Source organism: Amblyomma mixtum, chromosome 3 (genome assembly GCF_055824585.1).
Source record: "Amblyomma mixtum isolate Tamu chromosome 3, ASM5582458v1, whole genome shotgun sequence".
NCBI lineage: Eukaryota > Metazoa > Arthropoda > Arachnida > Ixodida > Ixodidae > Amblyomma > Amblyomma mixtum.
Genome location: NC_143014.1, coordinates 107,391,669 through 107,406,091, shown reverse-complemented (window position 1 = coordinate 107,406,091; position 14,423 = coordinate 107,391,669). Strand labels below are relative to the sequence as shown.

The 14,423-nt window shown below is 46.6% G+C and overlaps 1 protein-coding gene across 7 annotated transcripts in view; it reads left to right on the top strand.

The window, feature by feature from the left end:
• The window catches only part of AP-1gamma (adaptor protein complex 1, gamma subunit), a 104,510-nt gene extending 90,470 nt beyond the window's left edge, over positions 1–14,040 (top strand). For 6 of the 7 annotated variants that reach the window (XM_089580595.1, XM_089580597.1, XM_089580598.1 and 3 more), the window contains 2 exons: positions 1,271–1,375; positions 7,058–8,716. In XM_089580595.1, coding sequence (XP_089436721.1) covers positions 1,271–1,372 — 102 coding nt within the window. In that variant the 3' untranslated portion in view covers positions 1,373–1,375; positions 7,058–8,716. Of the gene's footprint in view, positions 1–1,270; positions 1,376–7,057; positions 8,717–13,804 lie in introns of those variants that run through there. The other variant, XM_089580593.1, reaches the window with a different exon arrangement.
• Positions 14,041–14,423: the final 383 nt, after the last annotated feature.

Sequence of the window (14,423 nt, the reverse complement as noted above, 5' to 3'; positions counted from 1 at the left end):
ACTGGTTTCTTGAGTCTGTCTTATGGTACATTTTTATGGCGGCCCAGAGCTTACCATGTCTCATTTTGGGCCTCTGTATTGAATTCCACATCTACTGAAAAAGTTTTCTTGTTGTTTTAATGTCTTCTAATGTGTTGCCTACATTTACAGGGGTGGGACGGCTGTGCTGATTGCGCGATTTTTATACAAACGATTTTCTGCTCCATGCTGTGCCAAAAGTATTCATTTGGCCAAAATTGCACCAAAGTTCCGTCAAAGGCCAGGAGAGCCCAATTTCTTTCCCAGTATGTTGCTGCAGACTTTCTGAATGTGACAAGGATGTATGAGAATATTAAAAATTTTGAACAGTTTGCAAATTGTGCTTGATATTCAGTTCCATTTGAGCCCCACACTAATTATTGTAGGCATTTGTCTGAATTGAATATTCGGAAATCCTGATATTTCTTGGTTCATTTGAACTTAACGCCAAACCATCGCGGCGTTTCCAAACGGCAGTCACTAGTCACAGCAGCTCACACTTGTCGCATCAGCCTCCTCATTCCTCGCAGAATCAACTGTCAGCACTCTACAGAAGCACATGTGCGGCAGTGCTAAGCCTTCCATAAGAACCAATGCGTTGATGCTCGTGGGTTAAATCATGGGGTGTTGCACCACGCGTGACACGCCATTGCGTTGGGCCACAACGCAATCTACGAGTGGCGATGATTTGTCGGTGAAGGAGGTGAACAAGCACCAGAGCTGCTGTTACCTTAAGAGATGCAGTGTGCACGGAAACAGGTCCTGAGAGGACAGCGGAACAGGCAAAGCTGCGGCATGTGGACTGTCCTGCATGTGGACCCTCACAGGCACTCTCATCAAAAGATAAACACACTGTGTTGTTATCGGCGCGTAGTATCTTGGCGCGCTGCCTAGGTAAAGCCAAGGTCTGTGCTGTGGACAGCGCTAAACTGAGGAATGTGTTAAGAACAGCGAACGCTTAAAAAAAAATAAATTCTCGATGACAAAGGTGGTGAGTGGGTTCATTACAAGGGTAAATATGGTATGTGAAAGGAAAAACTCGACCTCACAGATATTTCAAGACATGCGAGTTCATGTTAATCAGTGTTGACGCATTTGCGCTCGACATGTTTGTTCTCCTCAGCTGCTACAGAATGTACATTTTCTGCTCCAAGAGCTGCTCCAATGCCTACTTTGGCTGTCCCACCCCTGCATTTATTTCTCAATTGGCATTCCTTATTGTGTCTTGTGTCCCTGTTGCCCTGCATTATAGAATCCATTGAGAATGCGAATTAGAATATCCTACAGCGTCAATGGTGCTCAAGTACTGGAGCAAGCTGAAGTGAACAATTTTCCAGCCTCCGTATGGCAGTGAAAGGTGAGTACATGAAGAAAATTTTTGCCTGCGTCACCTTTCGTTTCAGTAAGTTTATAATGGCAGTGAGCATTTTTGCTGAAATTTCAATTTCAGTGCAATGCAAAAAGTACAGTTGCAGTTCACACAACATTAAGGATTTTATGCAGGTAAACTCCTTGAGGCGGGGGATTTAAATTTAACCCGCTTTATGAGTTCTACTTCAGTGCATGCATACAAGCACAGGGTGCATTTTAACCTAGTTAGTATGGTTCTGCCAACTCATGAATGAAAAGCAAAGCCTTCTTTATAGTTTCTAGAGTTGTCACCAGATGATGGCAAGATCACAAGCAGTTTGGGTAAACATTGTTTGTAGTTTAGCATGTACAAGATGTTGGCTGGTTGTTCTCAGCTCTGCTTGTTCTGTGATATGCCTGATAGGCTTCTGCATTTCCTCTTTACGAGATCAATACTTCTACATTTTAGAATAAAAAAAATGACCGCTATAGTTCAGCAGTACTGACATACTTGGTTTACGTGTGAATTGGTGCGCACCAGCAGACAACCCACATATAGTTTCGATTGCTGATGATCTGCCAGTTAATCATTGGGAATACTTTCAGGCAGTGCAAAAATGCTGGAGTATTGAGGAAGAAGTAGAAGGCTGGTTTACTAATGTTGAATAGTTAACTTTTCAACTATTACTGTTAGTCTCCTTATATATTTTCAGACATGTAGCCCAGTGTAAGTAAAATGCCTATCAGTGGTCCGGGCATCTGCTTCGGCTGCAGGGGGGGGGGGGGGGGGGTTGGTTGGAAACCCACCGCTGGACACTGACCAATAAAAATGGGTACAGGTGACCCCTGGTGCTGTGTCCAGCTTCCTCAGGGGTGTGCACTTGGAGGAGCTCTGCAAACCCCGCTGTGCCCTTTCGGAGGGCAAACCAGTTTTAAACACTTCAGCCTGTGAAGGTAGTTCGTGTTACCATGTTTGTTACAAGGGAGTTCTCACTGTGAAGTGAAGAGCTCCTGAGCTCGGTGCAGGCCAGTGGCTTTAAGCCCGGGCCTGGCCCACCAAGCTTGAGGTGAGGCCCTGCCTGGCCAGGGACCGGGCCTGTTCCCATTCCCGCAGCAGGTCAGGAGGTAATTTGTGCACTGAGTGCAAGTAGTCTCTGCTACGCAAGTAACGAAGTGACCGTCAAAGGCTCTCAAATTGCAATAACACTAGAAAAAGTTGGTTTGGTAAATACAAAAAGAAAACATAGGGTGGGTTCGCCCACTCAGCTTTTTGAGCAGTGATCGTCTCTGTGAATGTGTAACCCCAATTCTCGAGAATCCGGCGAAAAAGGTTGCACAAACACGCAGTAAACTTTGCTTTACTTCAACATTTTCAATCACTCATTAAAACATCCTCGAAGCCATAGGAATGACATTTCTTTTTTTTTTTAATGAGTATGATTTTGTGGGTTGAATCATGGCCGCACTGGGCGTCTCTCTGTGGAAACGGAAAGTAATCCGTTTGCTCTGTAGTGTGTGTTCTGAAGACCTGAAGTGCCCTAAACCAATATGGTTTTCTCCAATGGCATTTTTCTTAGTGTAGAGATGAGTTTTTGGGAGGCGAAGGCACAATCAACCATCTTGAAACAGACTGCTGCCCCTCGAGCATTGGAATGAAGGCCCTTTTCCAGCGGTTCTTATGAGACTTCGAGTTTCCTGTCATTAGCGGTAACACAGAACCGAGCAGACGTGGAGGGATGTCTGGCAGATCTGTTGGCGTATGCTGCCGATAGTTGAAAACAGCCAATTCAGCGGTGCTGTGTACTTTAGTAGGCAAGCGCACTGGTGCAAGTGAGCTTTGAGTCAGGTGTTACAAAGCTGGATTTCACGCATTTTCTTTTAACTTCTCTTGTATAGTTCAACACGATGAGGCGTGCGCATCCGAAATTACTTGGACATAGCATTGTGAGCCATGCTGATTTAAAGTTGGTGTGCAGATGAACTTTCTCTCATTCCATGTCAGCAAAAAAAGTGGTTTATTAATAATCCACTTTAATAACAGTGAATAAAGTGTTAGAAAAAGTTTAGCTCCGGGAGTCTTCTTTTTGGGCAACGGTTGACAAAAAAAAAAAGGGAGCATTACTTGCAATTTCAGTGATTTAATAATAAACCATTGGAAAAAGTTTAGCTCTGGGATTATTCCTTTCAGGCAACAGTTGGGAAAAAAAAAGTCAGCATTACTTGTAATTTTCTCTAAGAGGAACATGCAACTGTCGTAAATGCCGAAAATAAGTAAATAAGCGCAGAGTAATTTTTCTTTCTCAACAAACGCCATGGCTTTATTTCATTCATGTCGCTGCTAGAACACCCCAACTTAACAATGCAATAGTGAATCAAAAGCCGTATGTAACTCCTTGTGTATAGGCCCAGGCCCTGAAAGCAGCAAATTTTCCGGCCCGGCCCAGTCTTTTGGGCTGGCCTGAGCCTGTGCGGTCCTCTAGTCCGCATCAAAATCAGCTGAAGAGTGTGTCAGTTTGGGAAAACTATTATTTTAATAGTACTGGTCATTCGTTCAGTTCTTGGCATACATGATCCCAGAAAAACCCCACGCGCTGGATAAGGGGAAGGGAACGTTGTTTTTTTATTGCTTTTTTTTTTTTAAATCATACCACTTAAATGCAAGTTTTCTTTTGTTTTTGCCATCACTCCTATTTATTGAATTGACTTATTTGCTGTAAAAGCCTAACAACTGACCATGATGAGTACGTAGTCTTGTCCCTCACAAAATTTGGGTCCAGATATTAGGTTGAAAGTAAATTTTGGCTATGCAGTACGAAAATTATAGTTTTCGTAAATCGGGCTGATTGGCCCAAAAATGTGAACAAAAAACAAGCGTTCAAAGATTTATATCCTTGCTACACGGGCGTCTCGAATGCCGGCTAACCAAATGTCATTCGAGCCGACGGAGCACTGTGGAGACATTTGAGATTTTGGAGTGCCTTCCAAACGTGAACACAGCTTGCACCGACCAATAGCCATTGCCGTCACTTCACCCTGCTCACAGCTGTGCCATGCGACTGCTTCAGCTCTATGGCTGTTGATTCTGGTATCTGCTGCTTGCTTTTTTTCTGCTGCTTGTTTAGCAGATAGCTCGGGTTCTCACGAAATGAGTTCTTGAAGATAACAAATAGTACACCATTCATCATTTACCGCATGAGCACAAAATTTCCCATGGAGTGCACCGCTGACGACTGCACTCCAGTACTTTGTTTACATCACTGTCTACAAACAGCTAGTGCTCATTTGCATCACATAAAATGCAATCTGCACTTGAATTATATTGAATAATCTCTTCTGTTTTGCACTGTTTTGTATCGGTTGTACCCATGCTTGTTTACGCTGTGCGATAACTCTGTAGGCAGCGCTGATGCAATCACCCACCTGGGAAACACTTGATAGCTGGGCTGCCATCATCCTGTAGGACTGGCGCTTCTTGTTCCTATTTTCTCTGATGTGACGAGTATTTGATTAATTGAAATGGCCTAATTTTTTATCTACAAGCGACGGTGACTACCACTACCAGCTGCCTAAAGCACTGCCCGGCAGACTGGGTCACACTGGCGTTTCCCGTTCGTTGTATATATGCACCTTCAGTGTAAGCAAAAATTGTTTTGTGATTTGCGTTCTCTAAAACTTGTGAATTCACTCTCCTCAACCGCTGAAATTGCACACACTGACCCTGCAGACTCGCTAGGCCCACTTGTCGTGGAAGGGGGTCGTCATTGATTAAATTTGAGAATTTGGAGACGTTTATTGCTGGTGGGTGTTGAAGTGTGCACATATGAAATTCGCCTCTCGGATAAGGTAGGGACAAGCGTGGATATATACACAGCATCGCCTTAAAAGCTTAAAAGTTTTCTCTCATCCGCCGATCTGCCAGGGACATGAAGGATTTGTCGGTGTTGTTGGCCAGAAAAACATGTCACACTGCAATGGTATGCTGTTGTTGGTCATGCTGATGTAGTTGGTCTAGTGTGACCGCGGTGACTGCCAACATTGTCACCAGGTCATTGTACAAGCTGAAAAGAAGTGAACGGACAAAGTGAAGCTCAATGGCAGCAGCTCCACTGCAGTTGGCGATTGCTGAAGCTTTCGAATGCATTTGGCAATTGTTGTTTAGCACCGTGGTAGTCTGTAGAGTCTGAATGTCATTCCAAGTCTTGAATGCCATTCGACTCTGATGTCAAGCACACTCGTGTAGCACGGGCATTAAACACTCTTAATTTTATTTCACGGGCCTTCTTTCTCAGTTATGAGCCCTTGATGGATCAGTAGAACCTTTTTCAGTATTATGCTACTCGGTGGCAACTGCTTGCAGCTTGTCTTATTTTTATGCTTTTGAACTGTGGAGCGACTGGAACCAGCTTGGCTGACATCACATCTACAAATGAAGTGCTCCGCCAGCATCTCTCATTCCGGACAGTTCCCGCCAGCCGTCATATGAAGTGGGATGTACATATTTTTCCGCCGTTATAATCGAGGCTTTTAATGCATTATCCGTATGGGTGGTTCGCCGGTCCCGCACCTATTCTTCATAAAATGCAGGTCGTTACAGGAACGGGAGACGCATAATCGAGGTTGCACTGGAATTTTATTACAATATTTCTAATGATAGAAATTTTCATTTTAGAAATTTTTATTTTAAGATCGTCTCCCCTTATTGACTTCCTCACAGGTGTAATAATAACAACTGTCAGTATATACCTGCTTATACCTGCTTATATACCTGCTTTGTCTGAATACCTGTGCATTATGGTCCACGTAGCTGGTGATTATTGGCTGTTAGGTGGTTCAGGAAACAGTTTGCAATTAGACATCTCATGGAGCATGTACTATCAGGGACAAAGGTGGTATACTCCACGCGGTGGGAGCCGGAGCAGCGGAAAACTGCGGCATTTTGGTGAGCTAAAGCACGAAACATTGAAACGAGCCAAGCGACATGCCTGCTGATGATAAAGATCAGGCATTGGCAGACTCGATCCCAGATGTCGCCTGTAGATGTCGTTGCAATGCAGTTTTGCGTTGCTCCGGCTGCCGCCGCGTAGAGTATACTACTTTTGTCTCCGATGGTACATCTTGTCATCACTGTGGCTGCCACTTCTAGAGTTACTTCAGGTAGTATTCTAATTTATCGAGGAGAGATACATACCTGCTCAATCTGATGGCAGCACATCAGGAACGTAAACATCTGCATAGGATTAATTGGCTGTGCTTCAAATCATACTGAAAGCTGGCAATGGTGGTGCACTCTTGGATTTATGATAAAATTTGACTCAGCTCTGCAGATAAGAGTGCTTCGCTGCTTGGTAAATTGCTGCAAGAGTAAGTGAAGCGTGTAAAGTTGATCCAGATTGACCAGTATGACTTTAGTTCTCTGCCGTGGAGCTAGAAATGCTGCTCCAGATAGATGAGTGGCAATCGCCATTAGGTAGCAGGTGGCGCGCATTTAAGCTGGAAGCAATTATTATATGATCACTTCCTCTGAGTAAAGTTAGCATTATTAGTGTTAGTTGCACTAAGGCAGCTTTTCTGAAATGATTACTTTGATGTTGGCGCTTACATTCGTGAGCATGTAATTATAGCAGGCACCATTTTTTTTAGCTTTATCTTCAGTTAAAATTTAGGGTAGTTTCTGTGTTCTCTTTGGCAGGTGTCTCATTGCAGTGCCCTTTCCTGAGGGTTAGGTGGTGGTCGACAAGATGGCTACAGCATCCCATCACGGAGCCTCGTGCTGAGAAGGAAGTGAAGGAACAAGAGGGGCCGTCAGAGAGGCCGCGGTCGTCTGCATGTGAAGGGACTTGGTACAGAGGAAGGGAATTAATATGGAAAATGCCAGAGAGAGCTACTAGACAAGTCAACAGAGGAGCCAAGTGCCATTTTTCCATTACCCTACCCTAACATCCTATGCTCCTCTTTCCCTTCCTCTTCCAAAGCGTCCAAGCAACCGTGCAGCCTTTGTAGGTTTGAAGGCGTTATTAGTCATGTTTTCTTCTTCCCCCTCCCTCTTGAGGTGCGGCACTTTGCAACCAGACCTCTTTTAAGGTCTAGTAGGCTGTGCGACAGTGACATGATGTGGTGTCAAATCACCCTAATGATTTGCCCCTTTTTTGTTGCTGGTAACATATTTAGTTTACCACAAATGCTGCATGAAATAGTGTGGAAGGTGGCGTTCTTCGCCTCCCCTGTCTACCCCCCCCCCCCCCACCTTTTTTTTTTTCACTTTGACCCTTTACTTTTGCCGATTATGTTCTCCTGCCTTCCCTCGTGCAGTCTGCTCAAGAGTTCAGCTCTTGAGGTGCCACCGCTGGTAGTTTTTTTGCTTTCTCTCTCAATGAGGGGCCAGCAGCAGGAACAGGCCACGGTGCTCTCTGGGTGTGCTTAGCCATTCCATCCGCAAGACATACATACAAGGGACAGGAACGACTGTACAAGTTGATCTCCAAGTCCCTAGTGTCCCTGCTTGCCCTGTGTTGTTTGCTTTTTTTTTGATGTCCTATTGCAACTGAGAAATGTAGGGCAGCAGTGCTTATGGATGTATAAAAGTGTGTGCCCATGAGAGCTTGCCCTTGCAAGCTATTTTAAAAAAGTTTTGGAAAGCTAATGGCGTATGAGTGTTTTATCTGCACCACTTTGTGCCCAAGGCTGTCGTGGTGTGGTATGCTTTGTGTGTTAGCTGTGCAAGTTTTTGTGGCAGGTGTTGGCTATGGGGAACACTCTTTGCAAGCTTTTAAATTAGGGATAATGTAAATAGCCTATGTATTTGTTCTCATTTCCTCTTTTTGTTCAGTTCGAGTGTAGTGCAACGCTATGATCTGTCCAGAGAGAATTTATACACACCTATATATATATATATATTATATAAATATATAAATAACGGTGAGTGCTAAAGTGTACGAGAAGGAAGATTGAGAGGGAGGGCGAAGAGAGAAGCATCGGGAGGAGTGTTATAGGTAAGCCTGCAGTAGCCTAGAGTTCCCTTACTGGAAAAAAATAAGTGCCGTTATTCAATATTGCAGAGCTGTGCAGTGGTATTTGAGGCTGTCTGGAAACATGCAGTTTGGTTCCTCTTTGGAGAGCAAATAATTGTGTCAGATATGTCAGTGTTTGCAGTTGCTCTGTAGAAGTTTAGGCATTACATTGGTTGCATATACAAATGTTGGGTTCTGCTGATGTGAAACATTTTGTGCTTGCGTTAATCGAGCGAACGTGATTTCTTTTAGTTGGACTGCGTGAGGGTTTATGGAATGGTTGTTGTTTAGGAGTGCTTGTTTAACTTAAAAAAAAATAAATAAAATATTGACCATTTTTATTATGCCGTTTTTTTTTCTGCATTGAATTCGTTGAATCACTAAACAAGCTGCACGCCTAAGATAAAGTAGGTGCCCTTGTGTGTTGTTTAAGGCTTCTTCAAAAAAGAAGCTGTATGGCGATGCAACGACTTTCTTTTTTTGTGGGGGCGAAAGGGTCTAAAGTGCATAAGTATATTCAGAAGTAAGAAAAAAAAAGCAAAGTAAATCTTCCGTGTGGACAGGGGTGATCATGTGGCTTGAGCAGTTGGGGAACACAGGAGGATGACAGTAATCACATCCTCTTTTGCTGAAGATTGAAGACGTAGCCATAACGATGTGTTTAGGTACGTCGGGTTGAGAATGGGGGCTCGGTGCAGCACGGAGAATGAGGCAAGCGAGAGTCTCATCAATGCAGACTTTACCCGATCGATGGAAACAGCCTCGTAATGACCGTTAGCGTTGCCTTAAGAGACTTGGCCGACAAAGAGCGCGCGTTTGCGTCGACAACGCGACGGGGGCAGTGAACGCCGCCATTGTCGCTGCCGAGGCCGCTACCCGAAGGGTGGGGGCAGGGCCATATAGCTCTGGGTGGGGGGTATCTGAGGCTCTGCTTCCTTCGCGCTAGACCGGTCTCCACGCGATTGTCACTCGGAGACACGAACTGCGCGAACCCCGTCCTAGCCTCGCGCCAATGCCGCGAATTCTTCGAGCTTCGCGCGATTAGAGGCACTGGCTAAGTTTCCAGTGTACCGCGTTCCTTTTCCCCGCACCGCCGGGCTTGAAATATGGCTGCCACGGCCCAACGTCCATGGAGCGGCGGACTTCCAAAGCCTCTGAGGTTTCCTGCGCAAGATTTTGCTTCAAGAAGTTACCAAATTGTTTCCCGTCATTCTGAGTGTCCGTTTGTTATCCCCGAAGTTAACTGCTAATTACGCAGAATTTTAATTTGTCACCTTAGTAACGACGTTGTGAAGGCGGATTCGCTAGGAAACGTTGATCGGTCGGGGCCAGCCACGAAGCTTCCATATCCGGTGGCTGGGAAACGAGGATCGCGGTACTTTGAAAACTCGTCCAGTGACTACTGCTGCAGGTGACGCGCAACTTCTTGATTCGCACTTTTCCGGAAGCAGCCCCAACATCGGAAGACGCTGTGGCAAACCATGCAGAAAGCAAAAAGCATCGAATGACCGAGAAATCTCTACGGTATGGTGTGGCGGCATTTTTGAGACCACTGTAACTGCGTAATTAAGCCCTACGTTATCAGGGAGGGTATTTTTACCTAGAAGGACTGCCGTGATAGCAGCCTCGATCTGGGGTAGACAACTTTAAAAACGGTGCGAGCAGGTTGTGGGCTAGGCGTAGTGATTCGGAGTTTGGTAAAGTGCAGCCACTGTGATGACCGTAGGTCTCCTCGATTTGGCTGCACTTTCTGCACTAGTTCACAAAAGTGCCGTGCCAGTGCAGTGCTGCAGTTCTTGCGGCGCGAGTGCAGCGGCCAAATCGAGTGCGAAAGTGCAGAAACGTTCGTCTGCTGCGGCCGTGTGTTGGTGTTTGTCGCGTGGTTTGACATATGCGCGGGATTGTACTAGCTCTATATTGAACACTGCGCATTTCTTCGAAGTGGCGCATCTCGTGGAGTGACTCAAAAATTTGTTAATTCCTAAAGTGGTGCAGAATTTGACACCGTCCTTTCCGTTTCATTGTGCAAAGTTGCGCAGGCCGGTCAATCGTCACCGATTCAACGGGTACTTTGAAGAGGCAACAAACTTTGAATTCGAGAGGTTACCCAGACTTGCGCTCGAGACGACCTTTGAGAGTTCATACACGTGATCCGGGCTGTTGTCGTTCTATCGGAAAGTGACTGCCGTAATTACAGAAGGAAAGAGTTGCCTGATAACTAGGACTATATCTGAACTCAACAACTCGCGTTCACTGTCGGCGGGCGGTGACGGCGACCTCAATGCCAGTCGGCCAGTCGATCGCTGCTGCAAGCGCAGGAGTCAGTACAACTACGTTGCGATCATCCACTTATTAAAAAACATCTCACCATCTGCCTCTTATGCAAATGCTCCATCGTGTAGCGGGTAATAATATTTACACACAAAATAGAGATGGTGTAAAGCAACATGCGAGGCTGGGCAGAAAGATGAGAACCCATACGCACTGCGCCATGCCAGCCAGTCACTTACGTACGTACAGACACGCACACACACGCTCGCATACACACACGCACGTGCGCGCACTGTCATTTCAGCTGTTTAGTGAGGGCACGGTGCAGATGCCGAGTGTAGCACGGCTATGCAGCCGTCTCAGCCATGGTCTTAACGCCGCTCACTAAAACAAGCATGGCCACGGAGCCGCCTGCTACGGAGCGCGCCAAGCACCTTGCACTTCTTGCACGAGAAGAGAACTCGCCGGTAGGCTAGTGCAAAAGTGCAGCAGAACTCGGGAGAACTCGTGCAGCACTACGTCAAATCGAGTGCCCAAGTGCAGGTGGCGCTAGCTGCACTGGCAAATCGAGGACGCGAGTGCAGCACCGCCTGAACTGGTGCAGAAAGTGCAGCCAAATCGAGGAGACCACGTTTTCGTGGGAGTAATCTTTCAAACATAGCCGGAAGTACATGTAACATGCAGGATGCTGGAATATTAATTGGCGAAGTGCTACGAGAATATCAATCCCGTAGAATGTTTTTCTAGTGCTCCGTCGGCAGAGAGCCGTAAAAACTAGATTGCATTTGCAACCAGTGAGTGCGTAAAAAATCGCTCGCAAAAGTCGCCATTTTTCGAACTGCAGCTCGAAAAAGGGCCGCCATTACAGTGCCGAAAATGACGTGAAAATAGACCAAGGACGTGCTGCTCGGCCCCGTAGTGGCGGAGTTGCTGTTGAAGACATTGTATTCAGAGGGTAAGGGTGGCAGGGCCAGGCGGATGGGAGTCCTTGAGGCCCCGACGGCCTCCGCAGCCCGATTAAAGGCCACAGGCCTGGACTTTGAGCTGCGCATCAGTGCTTCCCACGGCTCCATATTTTAACGCGATAGCGTGGGAACTCCCTTTCTGTAGAAAGAGTGAATCAGTGTGATAAGATTAGTCTGCCGTTCGGCGCCAGAGCCGTCCTGGTTTCAACGCAATAAATACGGCGCACATGCCCCAGTTTTGGGCAGTGCGGTTCCCGCCCCGTGTACGTGTGTTCTGTTCAGTCCGGCGGCCGGCACGACCTGGGACTGCGCACCTACAACAAGCAGGTAGCCCACCTGTGTCGCGCAACCTTGTGACGTCATCACAACCTGCCCGCCGTGGCAGGATTAATAGGTCGCGAGGGGTTTCTTGGGAAAAGCAACCTTGGCTCGCAAGCCCCGCCGGTGGCTGTGTTTGGAACAGCCTCCCACTGGGGCAGTGGTACATCACTTAACCGCTGTACCACTGCGCCAGGAATGGGAGGAGGACTGCCCGCGGTCTATGAATGGGAAGTATAGAATGACCAATTCTGCCATAGCTGTAGGTTCCGCATTTGGTGATGGTGAAAGAAACATCGATGTCTGCGAAGCAAAGACCCGAGGCAGCTAGAGGGACCCGTACAAGCATACCTTTCCAAGTTCTGTTCAGATTTCATCCAAAAGCTTTGATTTCGAAAATAAAATTTTACATGACAAAACACTAACGATGGCCATATTATTTAAAAGTGTATTTGATTGGCTTTGTTTTAATCTGTCGCATTGTAAACCTCGTTTTCTACCAAAAACTTGGCACCGAATTTTAGATTACGCGTTTTTTTTTTTTAATGTGAGCATTACATGGCTCTGTCGCGTCAGCAAAACGTGTCCGCGAATTTTGTCCGCACGATTACGTCTTCTATCTGAAGATGACTGTGAAAGTGTGATTCTGACAGTGTGTGATAAAATGTTGCCGTGGGAAAAAATTCGTTGTATGTAATTAAATAAACGCGGGAAAATACTTCAGCCATGCATGGACGTCGATATAGTATGCGGACGTTTTGCTTTCGCATTGTTGCATGCAATGCGGGTCGCCACAGTGATTTCAAAGTTTTTAAACGGTTCGTTTAAATAATAAATTTTAAAAACGCGATTACTGTCGTCGCTGTGGCCCAGACGAGTTACGTGCACTGGAGAGGTTGCTTTGCCTGCACATTTCTCGAAAGCGTATGTATTTTAACGCGATGTAGCCATATTTGTTGGGCCACAACGCCGAGGACAACCGTGTTTTCGAAATTTTAAAAACTGATAGGGGTTTTGTTTAAGATGGGCTACACGCCTGTCAGTAATTAAGGAGCCTAACAGCAATAGTTAAGAAGTTAACTATTCAATATTAGTTAACCAGCCTGCTAGTTAGCACATCGTAGCTGTATTCTGATGTACTACGCTGGTGACGATGCTATGCCAAAGAAAGCGCTCTTCTAACTCAAAAAGCCTATTGCCCCGCCGCGGTAGCTCAGTGGTTACGGTGCTTGGCTGCTGACCCGAAAGACGCGGGTTTGATCCCGGCAGCGCCGGTCGAATTTCGATGAAGTCGAAATTCTAGAGGCTCGTGTACTGTGCGATGTCAGTGCACGTTAAAGAACCCCAGGTGGTCAAAAGTTCCGGAGCACTTCACTACGGCGTCCCTCATAGCCTGAGTTGCTTTGGGACGTTAAACCCCAATAAAACAAAACAAATCAAAAAGCTTATTTTTAAAAATTGCGTAAAATCTTAGGTGAACCACCGTGTATATTGACAAGAATGGCCTAAGGGGGTAAATGGGATGTTTATGTGAGGTTTAATATGCCGTACTCCGAAACGTAGTCGAGCAGGGCACTTAGCTTGTGCTTGGCGTCACTGGGCGTCCAGTCTTCGTATGCCTGCATGTGGAGGTCAGAGGTGTAGCGGGCGCGGAGGCTCGCCGTGCCGCGACAGGTCCAAATGAGATGCTGTAAATCGATGTTACAGTCAGCAGGGCAGCCGATCCTGGTTCAACGCAATCGACTCGTAATGTCCGGTGTGTACTCTGCACCCGTTAGCGCCTTATGAGCGAGAACCTGGGCCGGGCGAGGGAGGCCAGAAAGGTTCGCAACAAACTCCTCCGCTCATGTTTAATGTCTTCACTGTTTACAACAGATTCCGCGCCGAAGATGGCACCATGGCTCCGCTCGAAACTAGCACGAGACCAGTTGCCCGCGGGCGCGCGGATTACGAAACGCCAGCAGCACCTCCGGGTCACGAGAAGGGCCGTAGAGGTCGCCGGTCCGACGTCCGGCCTAGGAAGAGGCCTACCATCATGCCCACCATGGAGACGGGAGGACTACCCTTTTTCGTGACCCCAAGCTTTCGGAAATAAAGTTGTTCTCTCTCTGTCTCTTTGATCCACGTCACAAGGACCGCGTGCTTCGTTAGGGCTGCAGAACAGAGCATACGCTCTTCGCACTGCGCGCTGGCTTCGCCCACCTCGGGACCAGGACGTCGCTGACGCGTGCGCTGCTCCGGCGGAACGCAGCACCACGTAGGCACCAGAAGGCAGAGGAAAGAGTTTCTCTAAAGTTCGTTTAGGTTCGGGTAAGGCATGAAGTTGGGCTAGGTGGTTCTTGGAATCAGTCATAATAAAACTGCGCGAAGAAGACAGGACAACAAGAGGAGGCACGAACGGGAACACACAAAGCGCAGACTTCCAACTAGTTTTATTGCGTGAAAGAAGCGGACTTATAAGGGTCTTTAACATGACAAAAAACCCAAACTGAGC